This window comes from Sceloporus occidentalis, unplaced genomic scaffold, assembly GCF_023333645.1.
Source record: "Sceloporus occidentalis isolate IW3139 unplaced genomic scaffold, rSceOcc1.0.p SCAF_3, whole genome shotgun sequence".
NCBI classification, from domain to species: Eukaryota; Metazoa; Chordata; class Lepidosauria; order Squamata; family Phrynosomatidae; genus Sceloporus; species Sceloporus occidentalis.
The window spans coordinates 100,322,649-100,337,168 of NW_028316983.1; the positions used below are offsets into that span (position 1 = coordinate 100,322,649).

Here is a 14,520-nt window from a genome sequence, read left to right on the forward strand (position 1 = left end):
CTCAGCAAACTCTGGTGTGACAACAAATTGAGTCTACAGGATATCAGTGTTGCCAATTTAAGTCCAGTTCTTCAGCTGCATTTGGATTTAATAATGATAATAATGGTGATGGTGACAGAGAGATCTTGTAGCACCTTTGAGTCTCACTGAAAGAAAAGTTGGCAGCATGAGCTTTCCTAGACTTAAGCGTATTTCCTCAGATGCATGGGAATTGTAGTTCATTGTGGCACCAGAGCTCTTTCTCACAAAACTACAATTCCCAGGGTTCTCTAGCACTGAGCCAGGGCAGTTAAAGCAGTCTCAAACTGGATTATTTCTGCAGTGTGTCTTGGACCCAACTCAAGCTGCATCTTCACTCACATTTTAATTGCCATTGCCCAGTGCTATTAAATCCTGTGAACTGTATTCTCTGGGACTGTGATATGGAAGCGTGCAGGCAATTCCTTTGTTCAACCAGGGAATCCTGGGAATTGTAGTTTGTTGTGACATGAGACACTGCTTTTACCGGCAGCCAGGGCTCCATGCATGAAATTCTGGGCTTGGTGGTTTGTTGTGCCCAGAATCCCATCATCGCAGGGAGCCTTGCAGTTAGAAGCAGTGCCAAACTGGATTATTTCTGCAGTATGGATGGCAATGGAAAAGAGAATGAAAAAGAGAGCCACAAAACAAAATTCTGGGAAAACAGGGCAGGGATGCCAACTTACCAGGTGCTCTGCCCATGCTCAGAGGCATATTTAATCACTAACACACACACTCAGGGACATCACATTCACATCACACAACCCAAATGGTCCTCACAGTACAACAACGACCCTGAGAGGTAGGCTTGGGGCACTCTGCCCAAGCTCAGGAATTCATAAATTCAAATGTCACTCTCAGGCACACACAGAAGTCCACAACATCAAGCCATGATACCATGATCAAGTATTGCCTTTGTGTGCCTTAAAACTTATGTCTTACTTGGAAATCCAAGGCAATTGGGATTAAGCCAGCCAAGATCCCTCACTCCCTGCCTCTCTCCAGCACTGCAGCCACTTTGCTTTCCCCTGGAGCCTGAGAATGCCTGAATGGGGGGGGGGGGCAATCACTGTCCTCTCTCTGATTGGCTGAACTATTCCTCCAAACATTTGGGGTTGGTTGGGCTTGCTCCGTCCTGGCTCTCAGAGGGAGTCAGAGAGAGAGAGTTTTTCTCCAGCCCTCTTGGCTGAAAACTGTTACACTCCAAAGGGTTGGTTGCTCTGCAGCAGTCTGGAGCTGAAATGGGCCAAAGTCGCCGAAAAGGCACTGAAATAGAGCCAGGCACAAAAATCACACGGAAAGCTCTGAAAGGTCCCCGTTTTCGCGTGAAAGTTGCGAAATTGGCAACACTGTCTACATTAGAACACAAATTTGTAAATCAAGTTTTCTCTGAGCAGGGTAAACTGGACATTACTTTTATTTATTTAGAGGGGAAAATCTAATTCTTAATCTTCCAAGATGAGGCAAAGCTTTTAAATGCTTATCTTAGATTATCACAGTGGGTGCACTTTGGTGTATTGAAAAACCTTGACTCATGAAATTCTGACAAGTTTTCTGTGTTGATGATCCCAAAGGCATGCAGAATGATGAATATGACAAATGCTATATCTGCACAGATCATAAAACACCAGTACAGACAATCATTACAGGCTCTTGATGCCACCAACCATGATAACCTTCTGGCTCATTTCAGTTTCACCCTTATTTACCTGCCTAAAAGATCTCATAAGGTGGTGAAGATGAACACCCGCTCCACCACATGGAAACTGTGATGGTACAATGTTTCATTTTGCCTCCTCACATGAAAGTGCTGAAAAAGGCACTTTGGAGAAATTTGGAGAGCTGTGGCATTGGTAGGCTAATGATGTGTATCTCTGTTTCTCTTAGCCAAGAGAATGTGTCGCTCAAGAGGATTAGGGGATGGCGATTCTCCCAATTTGGATGGGTCTATATTATTTCAAAGGTATCAGATGCAAGTTTTGGGTATTTTTTAAAATTTCAGATGATTACTATGAGCAGGATTTGGCCATGGTTATACATACCACTCTCATCTTCAAGTTGGACTATCCTTGACATGGAGATACTATACAAGAGTTCATAGAAATTTCAGTTGGCTCAGACTTCATTCATTAATTCATTCATCTTTATTTATTATGATTCATAAGAGTATGACAGTGGGCATAACATTAACACCCTGTACTGTTCTCAGTTTCTTCCTGGGCACAATTCAAAATTCTGGTTTTGAACTATAAAGTCCCAAATGTTTTGAAGGTACTTCTGAAATGCTGCAACACATAGGAGGGCCTCTGATGAAGATCTCAATAAGCAGCAATTGAGAATGGGAATCTTTGGATATACTAGCCTCTAACCATTGAGAGCTTTAAAGGTTATTATTATCACTCTCACTTGAATGTCCAAACAAGTCAGGAGCCAACACAATTGTTTCAATGAGGGAGTTAATAAGCGGGGTCTGTTACATGGACCTGATTCACAGTCTGACTGTTACAGTTCTGGACCAAAAGCTGTTTGTAGGCAATGCTGGACAGCAGTTTCTTTACGCACACAAACAGCACTTTCTGGAGGCTGCCCTGTCTAGAGGGCGTTACAGTGATCTAATTGTGATACATGTTGAGCATCCCTTATCCAAAAATCCAAAATCCCAAATGCTCCAAAATCCATACCTTTTTTCATGGGTGGCTAAGATAGTGACACCTTTGCTTTCTGATGGTTCAGTATGCACCAACTTTGCTTTATGCACAAAATTATTTTAAAATATTGTATAAAATTACCTTCATGCTACGTGTGTAAGGTGTATATGAAACACATGCATTTGAATTTTGTGTTTAGATTTGGGTCCCATCTTCAATAAATCTCATGTATAGGCAAATATTCTAAAATCCAAAAAAATTCCAAAATGCGAAACACATTTTGGTCCCAAGCATTTCGGATAAGGGAGACTCGACTTGTATACTAATAAGATGACTAGGGTTAGATCTTCAGTCTCTAGCATAGGGATGGACAACTCGGGGTTGGGGTATAGGGGGAAGGGGCCATTGCCCCCCCCTTGTCCACACCCAGAAGTGATGTATCATCACTTGCAGCTGAACGTTTGGCAGATTTTTAGGCCATTTCCCTTTTTCTCAGGATTTCTGGGCAGTTGGGGAGCTGGTGGCAGGATGGGGGAAGGAAACCACCACATTTGAAGTTGGTGTACATTTGAAGAGATACATTTCACATAACCCCACTGTTTAGGGTTATCCCAGAATAGCCCTTTGCCTATACAGCATGAATTATTTATCTGGCTGTAATTACTTACAATTTTATTTCTATGAGTAAATCGTTTAGAAGCAAGAGATTTGATCTCTACCTTTTGTCAATCTTCATTACACCCATCCTCTATTAGTTCCACAGCAGAATGATCTGGAGATAGCATATATACCAGAATCTGTTTACCAGTTGCACTAGGTTGTTAGGACAGAAATATCAGATCTATGATAACAGAGGTGCACAAAGATAAGAGAAGTGAGCCTTTAATGCAGGGGGAAAAAGCAGTGCAGTTGCTTGATAAAAATGTCTTATCTAAGTGATCTCTGCAAGTATTTATTGTATGGCCTTTCACAAAGTATATTCTAGATATCCAATGAATAGCATTTCCATATAGCTTAATTAAGAAGCATTCTTTTCTTTTAAGAATTAGATCCTGTACCTGTTCAGGGTTTTTTTTTTTGGTTTGTTTGTTTGTTTTTGTCCAAACTTCCTATCTTTCCTTTTCTGGCAGCTTCCAGGAGTGGGATAAGCAAGATATAAGGGAACATTAAAAGTTAAAACGTTCCTTTGGGGATGAGCATGTGAAATTGTATTTGCGTAAGACTGTGAAGATCAGGCCATATTAAATAGGATATTGTTGATAGGGAAAGGCTCTAAATGCATCATAGTCAGCAGGATAGTCAATAACACAATGCATTAAATTCCTTTTAATTCACTATCAATAATCAATGTCATAGTCAATATAATAAACAAAGCTCATTTAAGTACATTTAAGGATCACTGACATATACATTTTAAAATGTTTAATCAAGTATTAGTGTGGGGGATTGTATTTGTGATTACTGGGTGGGGTAATTTTAATGAATTTAATAATATTTAATGAATTAATTTAAAGAATTAATTTCAATCAATTTCAGCTAAGTTTAATTCTATATATATATATATATATATATATAGAGAGAGAGAGAGAGAGAGAGAGAAAGAGAGAGAAAGAGGGAGGGAGGGAGGGGTTAGAAACCCTAAATACCCCAAATGCACCAAATGCCATCTGCTCTTGGAAGCTAAGCAGCTTACAGCCCCTAGTATTATTCATTGGTGATCTTCCATCCAAGTACTAACTGGGGCGGTCCTTGTTTTGCTTTCAACATCTGGAAGGCACATGCACACACACACACCACACACATTTACTTCTGTGTCCTTTAAAAAACTTTGAAAGACAAAAGCAAAGCATAGCCCATGAGCCCTTGAACAACCTGGTTCTGCGGCATTTCTTCACTCCTGCACTACAGTAAAAACATACTTTGTTATCCTACTAGAAGAGAATTGTAAATAAGATATTCACTTGGTTTACAACATAAAAGCTGATCACCCTTCTTGTATAGAACTCTCACTATGTCAAAAGGGACAGCATCTATATAATAAAATACTACTTCTTGCTATTGTTGTTAAGCACCCTTGAGGTGATCTCGACTCATGACAATCCTGTGGATGAGACATCTCCAAGACTCCCTGTCCTCCACTGTTCTGCTTAGTTCCTTTAAACGTACACCCATGACCTCCTTAATAGAGTCCATTCATTTAACATGTATTCTTCTTCTCTCTCTCTACTTCCCTTCACCTTTTCTAGCATTATTGTTTTTTCCAAGGAGATTTCTGGCTTGATCTGCTCTAGGACCTATTTGTTTGTCTTCTTGGTTGTCCACGGGATCCTCAGCACTCTTCTTCAGCACCACATCTCGAATGAATTGATTTTCTTCCTGTCTTCTTTCTTAACTATCCAGCTCTCACATCAATACATAGTAATAGGGAATACAATGACTTGTATGATTCTAATGTTTTGTGCTCAATTGTATATCTTTGCATTTTGGGATCTTTTCTACTTCTTTCAAAGTCACCCTCCCGATTCTTAATTTTCTGATCTCCTGGCTGCAGTACCCATTCCTATCAATGTTCCTATCAATCAATCAACTACTTACACACAATAAAATGCACAGCACGAACTTTCACAGATAGGCAAATCCAAAGTTTTTCTGAAGGTCTTCTGGTGGAAACCACTATTCCTTGCTTCTGCCTCCCAAGATATTTTGTGGTCTGTTAGTGTAGTCTGTGGGCAGGTTTATCAATTCTAATCTCATATACCACTCCAGTAATCTACATAACACATTTGTTCCTTGAAACATCCAACAGGAAACCAAGACAGATGCTTGGGAATACGTAGCATACAAAGGAACAGCACAAAAGGGCACATAGTAAAGCTGCTAAGGTAGATTATAAATCATTCATGACCTGGGAAAGAATACAAGCCAAAGTATACACATTACCATGGTCAACAACCTCCTATAGTCTGGACTGGCCATCTAGATAAGTTGACCTTTTCAAGACCCAGTCTGAACTGATGATGGTTCCAATGTATCTTCCTATCCTTGACTAAAACCATCACTAAAGCAAATACAGGAAAACTTTACGTTAAATGATAAGAACCCACAGCAGGTGTTCTTTTTTGGTTGTCTTCTTGTACCTTCTCATGAGCAACACACATTTCAAAGCAGTTGTGGATGTGACTTCATAAGACATATAATGCCCAAGAAGAATTTTGTATTTAGCTAAAGAGCAGATGTTCATCAACAGTCAACCATTTTAAAAAATGTGCCTGAAGTGTAGTCCCAGCACGACATAGCAGCACAAATTTCATGATATTGACAACTAAACATATTGTAGTCAGTATCTTAGTATTTTGTTTCTTTTCTCATTGACAACAATGCATGTAGTTCATGGGGTGGTCAACTCTACATTGGAGACAAAGCATTCCATCCATGACAGATGCAATTATTGAAGCCAACATTCCCAGATTGTTTTGAGTCTGAGGAATCCCTGTTTGAAGCCAGGTATTCAAGGAATAGGGGACTCAAAGATGGCTGTGTCCCTCTCCCAATGCTGCCACATATGCTGCTGTCTCCGTGAGCATGCTGTTGTTGTAATATGCTTTCAAGTAATTTCTGACTTATAGCAAACTGATCACAGAGTTTTCTTAGCAAAATTTGTTCAGAAGGGCTTCACCTTCACCTTCACCTTCTTCTGAGGCTGAAAGTGTGTGACTTGCCCAAAGTCACCCAGTGAACTCTGGTCTCCAGAGTCATGCATTTCCCAGGTGCTCCACGGCCACTCCAGGAAAATGAAAGAAACAAAAATTGAATGAAACTAAAGAATAAGAAACAAAAAGGAACACTACTCCTAAAAACTTGTAAAATATAGGGTAGGCCTCTTAGGGGCTCTGCCATAGAAACTGATTCTAAAAAGGGCTCTGCAAGACAAAAAGGTTGGGAACTCCTGTTTTAGAGTATTGCACAAGGATAGCTCTGCCATAGAAGAGCCAGTTGCAACAAGATACAGCTGTGCAAGCACAGGCTAAATTTTTCTGCAATCCAGAATAACACCCATTTTTATGCAACTGGAGAATGGGATCTCGGTCCAGATCTAGAGCTATATACATTTTGTCCAACTTCAGTTCAGGTTTGATAGTAGTGTGGGGGGAGGAATGTACTCTTTTTAAAAAGCTGGAAGAGCTGGGCACAGTCAGTGGGTGATTTTGCCAAGTTCTTTTCAGCAGCTCCACACCAATCTTAGAAAAAATGAAAAGCACTGAGAAACAGCTCTGGTTGGCTAGGAGAGAGCCAAGTATATGCACAGAAAGCATCAAACCATATAACTAATCATTATGGAAGCAGTTTGACATGCTAGGATCCTGACCACATAAAGTAATAATAATAACAACAACAACAACAACAACAACAACAACAACCCGCCTCTCCCTGTGCGGGTAACAACATAGAAAAAGAGAACACAATAAAATCAAAGGCACAGAAGCGGTACATAAAAGTACACTAGACTCCAGATTCCCACCCCCCCCCCCAAAAAAAAATTAACGTTAAAAGCAATTCCCAAACAATGGGCAATAAAATCAGTCAAGAACGAATCAGTCCGAAGAGAACAATTTAAGCAAGTGGAGAGTGAAATTAGGGGATCAATTTGGGAAGGCCCGCCGAAAGAGATCCGTTTTTATTGCCTTCTTAAAGGCCTCTAAAGATGTTAGTTGGCGGATCTCGTCCAGCAGATCGTTCCAGATTTTTGAAGCAGCAGCAGAAAAAGTAGGCTATTTACCTGCAAGCAACTGCAAAACAACATTTGTGCAGAGGCGCACCATAACACCTTTTTCACTAAGAGCAACATAGAGCACAAACTGCAAAGTCAGACTGAGGCAAACTCCTTTCAGATCCCTTTGTGAATCTACACTCTGTGCCAAAGTTCCCAATCCAGCAAGTGATATGTAAACCATTTGTGTAAGCTGTTTGTGTGCACAAATGCTAGGCTAGAACATAAATGTTTAATGAAAGATGACTGGATATTGATTCCTCTCAAGTGACATTAAATGTTAAAGGTGTTGGAATGATTAGGCAGTACTGTTGATAAAGGCAAAAAAAGATTCTCCATTTTTAGAATCTTAAGAGATGGGCCTTAGAGAAGGTCCACATAACCCAGATTCATTACTAGATTCTTGTATTTTTCACAGATGACCAACAAAGCTAGCAATACAGCTTCACCAGAAATGCATTCTACTACATTTGTGTTTTGAGCAAAATATATATTACAATGATATATATTACTCCATTCTAAAAACAACTGTAACTTCTGCACAAGAAAAACTGTCATTTTACATTTCTTGGTGTTTTGAACTGTACTCCACTTTTATCTCTTGCTAGCCTTTATGAAAGACTAGAGTGCAAGTATGGTATTCAACATTATTATAAAAATTCTTCATAATGGCAAAGATTTAATTTAATTTTTTTTTAAAAAGCCACAATATAAGACTAGTGAAAAACGTTTAATCAACTAAAAAAAAGCACGTACAAAGATGTATAAAAGTGATTTTAAACACAAGTATTTATATAAACTTTGCTCACACAGAGAAGCAAATATTTCCAAAGATGAAATGTCTGAAAGTCAACTTTTAATATGCTATGATAGATACTATTATATTTCTAACAGTTCTGTGTTAACTGTTGGACTGGATGGCTCTTGTGGTCTCTTCCAACTCCACAATTCTATGAATACATATAAGTTAGTGCAGCTGAAAACTACCAAGCATAGTTTCCTACTGATCTTGAAATTTGGTCTCATATACTACAGAGCACTGCCAGGATTCTGGCTGTTTAGTCAGAAAGAATTATTAAATTATTAGATGGAGAACATTAAACATGCTGACACAATGATTACCTGGAATAAGAAAGAAAAATTAAGATATGGGAAAGTAACATACGTTTATCAAAATAAGTTTTTACTTACCTCATGATTAAGTTCCGCTATCTGATCTTTCAATTCTCTAATGTACTGACTAGAGTCGGAATAATTAAGCTGCCCCTGAAATTTCCCTTCTTCTTTCTGCTCGGAAAAGGAAAGAAAGCATTTGATCAGCACTAATAACGACATCCTTATGTTTCATATTGTTTCAGCAGACTAGATTCAGAGATTTCCATGGCTACTTTATGGATTACATATTTAATATCAGAGTTGAGTAACAACCAGTTCATATATTTTTTTATCTCAGTGGTGTGGTTTCCTTCTGAAGCCAAGTTGCTTTGAGATCTACAGTCACTTCACTATCTATGTCTAAAGGTCTATCAACATGATTTCACTTAAACTGTTCCCCTAAATGTGGCTGAAGGCCTTAAACCAGGGATGTAATTCTACACTTACAGTACATTCTCAAATTTAGCATTCTTCTTCCTACTGTGAAAAAGTCTTCAAAAACTGTCAATCAATAGCTTGATCCAAACCAACATTGTGGTTTGGTTTTCCCTCCTCACTTAGTACCCTCCAAATCAAGGAAAGCTTATTCTGTGCAAAATTCAGTGCAAACATTTCTATGCAAAAATATTATTTTCTGTGCAGAAGATGATGTAGTCAAGAACTTTTTCTATGCAAAATTTACATGTGCTGTTTTGGCAAAGAAAACAGTATTTTCTGCACAAATAACAACCTTTGAAGATTCTTGTCCAGGATTTTTATCATCAGGGTTTCTCATTATTCAAGAAACATTTTTTAAATGATATTACAAATATTTTTTCTTCCCTAGCTTAAATCAACAAGATTAGCCCATCCCTTTCCTATGTGAACAGCTAGGCATGTGGCTGAATTTTCATGCAATTCAACTTCCTAGAAGCTGCAAACATACCTTGGTGGATAACATATGAAAATATCTAAACAGATAAGTAAAAAATTAGAATTATTTCAAAAATACCAATGAGAACTTGAAGTAAATTAGTAATGACTTGCAAATAAGGAACTCCTATTTGGATCTGACTCCTCTGAAGTAAGCTGCTTGAACTCCATGATTATTTCATCAGATGGAATTTGCTACCAATGATACTGATCATAGACTCCAACAACTGGATCAAGCAGTGTTAAATTCCAATGGAAGAAAACCATGGAAACACTTAGTAATGCTCCCTTTAAGACATGAACAGGGAACATGATGCCTGTGGGCAGTGTTTGGTTCTGCAAGCTTTTTTGCAGTCCCAAATAATAGTGTGTTTAGCATGATACTTTTTAACCATCCTATCCGAGTCTGTGCGGGGAATACACACCTTGTTTTAGAGAGAAAAACACTCTTGAAACTTCCAGGAAATGCAATTCTTGTGTAAAGTAAGATAGATTTTCCCTGCATGCTTTTTTCTTACTTAAACAGTTACTTCCAACTAATGAAAGGGGAAAAACATACTTCTGGTTATCACTAGATTGCTAAATTTCTGCAGCAGTAGGTATGTACAGTGGGGCAAAAAAGTATTTAGTCAGCCACCAATTGTGCAAGTTCTCCAACTTAAAAAGATGAGAGAGGCTGGTAATTGACATCATAGGTAGACCTCAACTATGAGAGACAACATGAGAAAACAAATCCAGACAATCACATTCTCTGATTTGGAAAGAATTTATTTGCACATTATGGTGGAAAATAAGTATTTGGTCACCAACAAACAAGCAAGATTTCTGGCTCTCACAGACCTGTAACTTCTTCTTTAAGAGGGTCCTTTGTCCTCCACTCATTACCTGTATTAATGGCACCTGTTTGAACCCATTACCACTATAAAAGACACTTGTCCACATCCTCAAACAGTCACACTGCAAACTGCACTATGGTGAAGACCAAAGAGCTGTTGAAGGACACCAGAAACAAAATTGTAGACCTGCACCAGGCTGGGAAGAGTGCATCTGCAATAGGCGAGCAGCTTGGTGTGAAGAAATCAACTGTGGGAGTGATAATTAGAAAATGGAAGACATACAAAACCACTAATAATTGCCCTCGATCTGGGGCTCCACGCAAGATCTCACCCTGTGGGGTCAAAATGATCACAAGAATGGTGAACAAAAATCCCAGAACCACATGGGGGGACCTAGTAAATGACCTGTGGAGAGCTGGGACCAATGTAACAAAGGCTACCATCAGTGACACACTATGCCACCAGGGACTCAGATCCTGCAGTGCCAGACGTGTCCCCCTGCTTAAGCCAGTACATGTCCTGGCCCGTCTGAAGTTTGCTAGAGAGCATTTGGATGATTCAGAAGAGGACTGGGAGAATGTCATATGGTCAGATGAAACCAAAGTAGAACTGTTTGGTAGAAACACAACTCGTCGTGTTTGGAGGAGAGAGAATGCTGAGTTGCATCCAAAAAACACCATACCTATTGTGAAGCATGGGGGTGGCAACATCATGCTTTGGGGCTGTTTCTCTGCAAAAAGACCAGGATGTCTCATCCGTGTACAGGAAAGAATGAATGGGGCCATGTATCGTGAGATTTTGAGTGCAAACCTCCTTCCATCAGCAAGGCATTGAAGATGAAACGTGGCTGGGTCTTTCAGCATGACAATGATCCCAAACACACTGCCTGGGCAACAAAGGAGTGGCTTTGTAAGAATCACTTCAAGGTCCTGGAGTGGCCTAGCCTGTCTCCAGGTCTCAACCCCATAGAAAACCTTTCGAGGGAGTTGAAAGTCCATGTTGCCCTGCGACAGCCCCAAAACATCACTGCTCTAGAGGAGATCTGCATGGAGGAATGGGCCAACATACCAGCAACAGTGTGTGCCAACCTTGTGAAAACTTACAGGCAAGGTTTGACCTCTGTCATTGCCAACAAAGCATATATAAAAAAGTATTGAGATGAACTTTTGATATTGACTAAATACTTATTTTCCACCATAATTTGCAAATAAATTCTTCCCAAATCAGACAATGTGATTGTCTGGATTTATTTTCTCATAGTCTTTTGTGTCTCATACTTGAGGTCTATCTATGATGTCAATTACAGGCCTCTCCCATCTTTTTAAGTGGGAGAACTTGCACAATTGGTGGGTGACTAAATACTTTTTTGCCCCACCGTATATAGTAACCCTTAAAGGAGGGTGGATACATAGCCCTGTCAGTTGCTGATCTTTGCATTAGGATCTGCATTACTGAATCTGGGATATCATGAGAAGTGCTTAGTGAACAAAGTCACACACCTGAATACTACAATAAACTGTATCTCGGGGAAGAAGCTTTGGTGGTGAAAGTTTTGAATGTTGCTGTTCATCTAAGCTGTTCCTGACTGCATGCCTGACTACATAAGCAGAAGCCCTAACAGCTGGAAATGTCAACACCGTATAGCAATAACATTTCTATGCCGTTTATCAGTGCACTTAAGCACTCCCTAAGCAGTTTACAAAGTGTAAGCTAATTGCCGGGCGTTTTCTTGGAGCCACTTCTGAGGATGTTTGTTGGGAGTGCTTCTCGGGGACTATTTGGGGGGGCGGCTTCGAGGCCTCGGAGTCGGTCAACCTGACGGAGCTGCTCCGTTTGAGCGCAGTGCACCTTCAGCCCCCAAGTCCAGCCTCTGAAGAAGGTTGCCATAGATTCCTCCCTCCCTCCCTTGTAAACAGATGCAGGAAGATTTGTTCTGGAGAACATAGCTGCCTGGCAACGGTTCCAAGCATACTCAGCAACCAAACCAACAACATTAAACAGTTGTAGGAAGGAGAAGCCAAGAGGAGGACTGGATGGGAAAAGAGGTGTTGTCTTTTCTAGTAGGAAGCTGCCATGGCTACCCTGAGTGTACAGCCAGAGGTATACACTTCGAGACTGGCATACCAGTCATGAACTCCTTGTGACCAATGCTGAGCGCCAGCGCTTCGCCTCTCACCAGATCAGACAGGAGGGTCGGGCCCTTCACAATGAAACAAACAACCAGACAAAATGGGACGAGCACGACAACTGTACACGTCTCAACGAGAGGATTGAATGTGTCAATCGATGGAAGGAAACCTTGGACAAATATCTGACAGATATTGACACGGAAATCAATGCCTTAACCCAGATGAAGAAACAGGCAGAGCGTGCCCTGCAGGCTAAGAACTTGCCACTAGATGTGGCTATTGAAAATCTTACTCTTCGGGAGAGTCGCCGAGCCATTGATGTGGTGAAGGACCCTGCTGAGGATGAGCTGTACAAAGAAGTGGAGGTGATTGATAGCACTAAGAAAGCCCTTCAGCAGAAAGTGAGTGAGGCCTTTGAGCAGCTCTGCCTATTGCAGGAGGCACGTCAACAGCTGAACTTTGACCATCGGGCAAAAATGGAAGCCCTAGACATTGACCGGACCTGTGTTTCCCTCAACACCAATTCTCCCAATATCTCATACAAAGTCAATCCTATCCGAGTGCCGATTGGATCGTTGAGTCCAGAGCAATGGGATCAATACAGCCAATACAATAGGGACCGAGCAGAGGCAGAAATGAAAGTGGCTTCTGAGTTGCGGGAGACCACAGCACTCACCGTTGCCCAGACTGACAACAAACTGGAAGCTCAGCGTGTGGCTACTGAGTTTGCCCTTCGGAAGCATATCCATGACTTGGAGAGAGCTCTCAATGAGTTGAAATGGCAGGAGAAAAATACCTTGGAAGAAAGTGCTGAAATGCGGGGCGATATCAGACGTCTCAAAGAGGATCTCTGAAACAAAGTGTGGAATCTGAAACTGGCTCATACCCGCCTGGAGACCCGGACTTATCGGCCAAACATGGAGCTTTGCCGTGACCAGGCTCAGCAAGGATTGACAGATGAGGTTCATCAGCTGGAAGGTACCATTGCTGCACTTAAACAGAAGCTGTTACAGTCACAGGATGCTCTTGATGCTCTCAACAAACACCTGTACCGCATCCAGGCGGACATTAAAATCAAGTCCAACTCCTTGTTGCTGGATAACAAGTGCATTGATGGTAGACGCAAGCTCATGGTCCCTGCTGAGAAATTTGTACCTGAAGTGGACACCTTCAACCGAACCACCAATCGCACCCTCTCAGCCCTCAAGAGCCGTCAGTTGGAGCTGGCATAGGATAAGGATATGGATTGTCTGATCCCAGACTCCCCGAGTAATGCTGAAGAAAAGCTTGCTTTGAAAAATGAGCATCACAGTCCCTTGCAATGTCTAATTTTCATGCCAAGCCAAGCTGAAATTTGTTGCATCTGAACGATGTACATTTTCTCTCCTGCTCCTCATACCCAAGCTGTGTAACTGCCCCTTTTGTTGACTCTTATGGCTTTGGTAACTGAAGAAAGAGTGATACCCAATAAACAAACGTGCCCCCCCAAAAGTGTAAGCTAATTGCCTCCAACAATCTGGGTACTCAGTTTAGCGACATAGGAAGAATGCAAGCCTGCGCTGAGCTTGAGCCCTTCGCTGGTATTGAACTTGCAACCTTATGGTTTGTGAGTGAATCGCTGCAGTACAGGCATTTAACCACTGTGCCACCAGGGCTCCTATAGAAGTACACTTCTAGACTGCTTATCAGTGCACTTAAGCCCTCCCTAAGTCAGTGGTTCTCCAGCCTCCTAATGCCACAACCCTTTAATACAGTTCCTCATGTTGTGGTGACCCCCAACAATAAAATTGCGATGTCTTGGTTCCTAAGACCATCAGAAATATGTGTTTTCCGATGGTCTTAGGTGACCCCTGTGAAAGAGTCGTTCAACCCCAAAGGGTTCTCAACCGCTGGGTGAGAACAAGCCAACCAACACAGTACCATGTGATGCATCTTCTTGCATTTACTGAGGCATGCCTGTATTTCCACATCTGGCAGAAAGAGTCAGAGAAAGGACCAACCACTCCATAACTGAAACCACAGATACAGTGCCATGTTGGTGGGCAATTTTAACC

The 14,520-nt window shown here is 41.0% G+C and overlaps 1 protein-coding gene and 1 pseudogene across 8 annotated transcripts in view; one reads left to right on the forward strand and one right to left on the reverse strand.

Moving 5' to 3' along the window:
* Positions 1-14,520, reverse strand: part of LOC149316480 (ecotropic viral integration site 5 protein homolog) — an 87,504-nt gene that overhangs the window by 9,830 nt on the left and 63,154 nt on the right. For all 8 annotated transcript variants that reach the window (XM_089515627.1, XM_089515628.1, XM_089515630.1 and 5 more), the window contains one exon: positions 8,626-8,721. In XM_089515627.1, the coding sequence (XP_089371753.1) occupies positions 8,626-8,721 (96 nt within the window). The remainder of the gene's footprint in view (positions 1-8,625; positions 8,722-14,520) is intronic.
* Positions 12,325-13,943, forward strand: LOC149316481 (tektin-2 pseudogene; annotated as a pseudogene).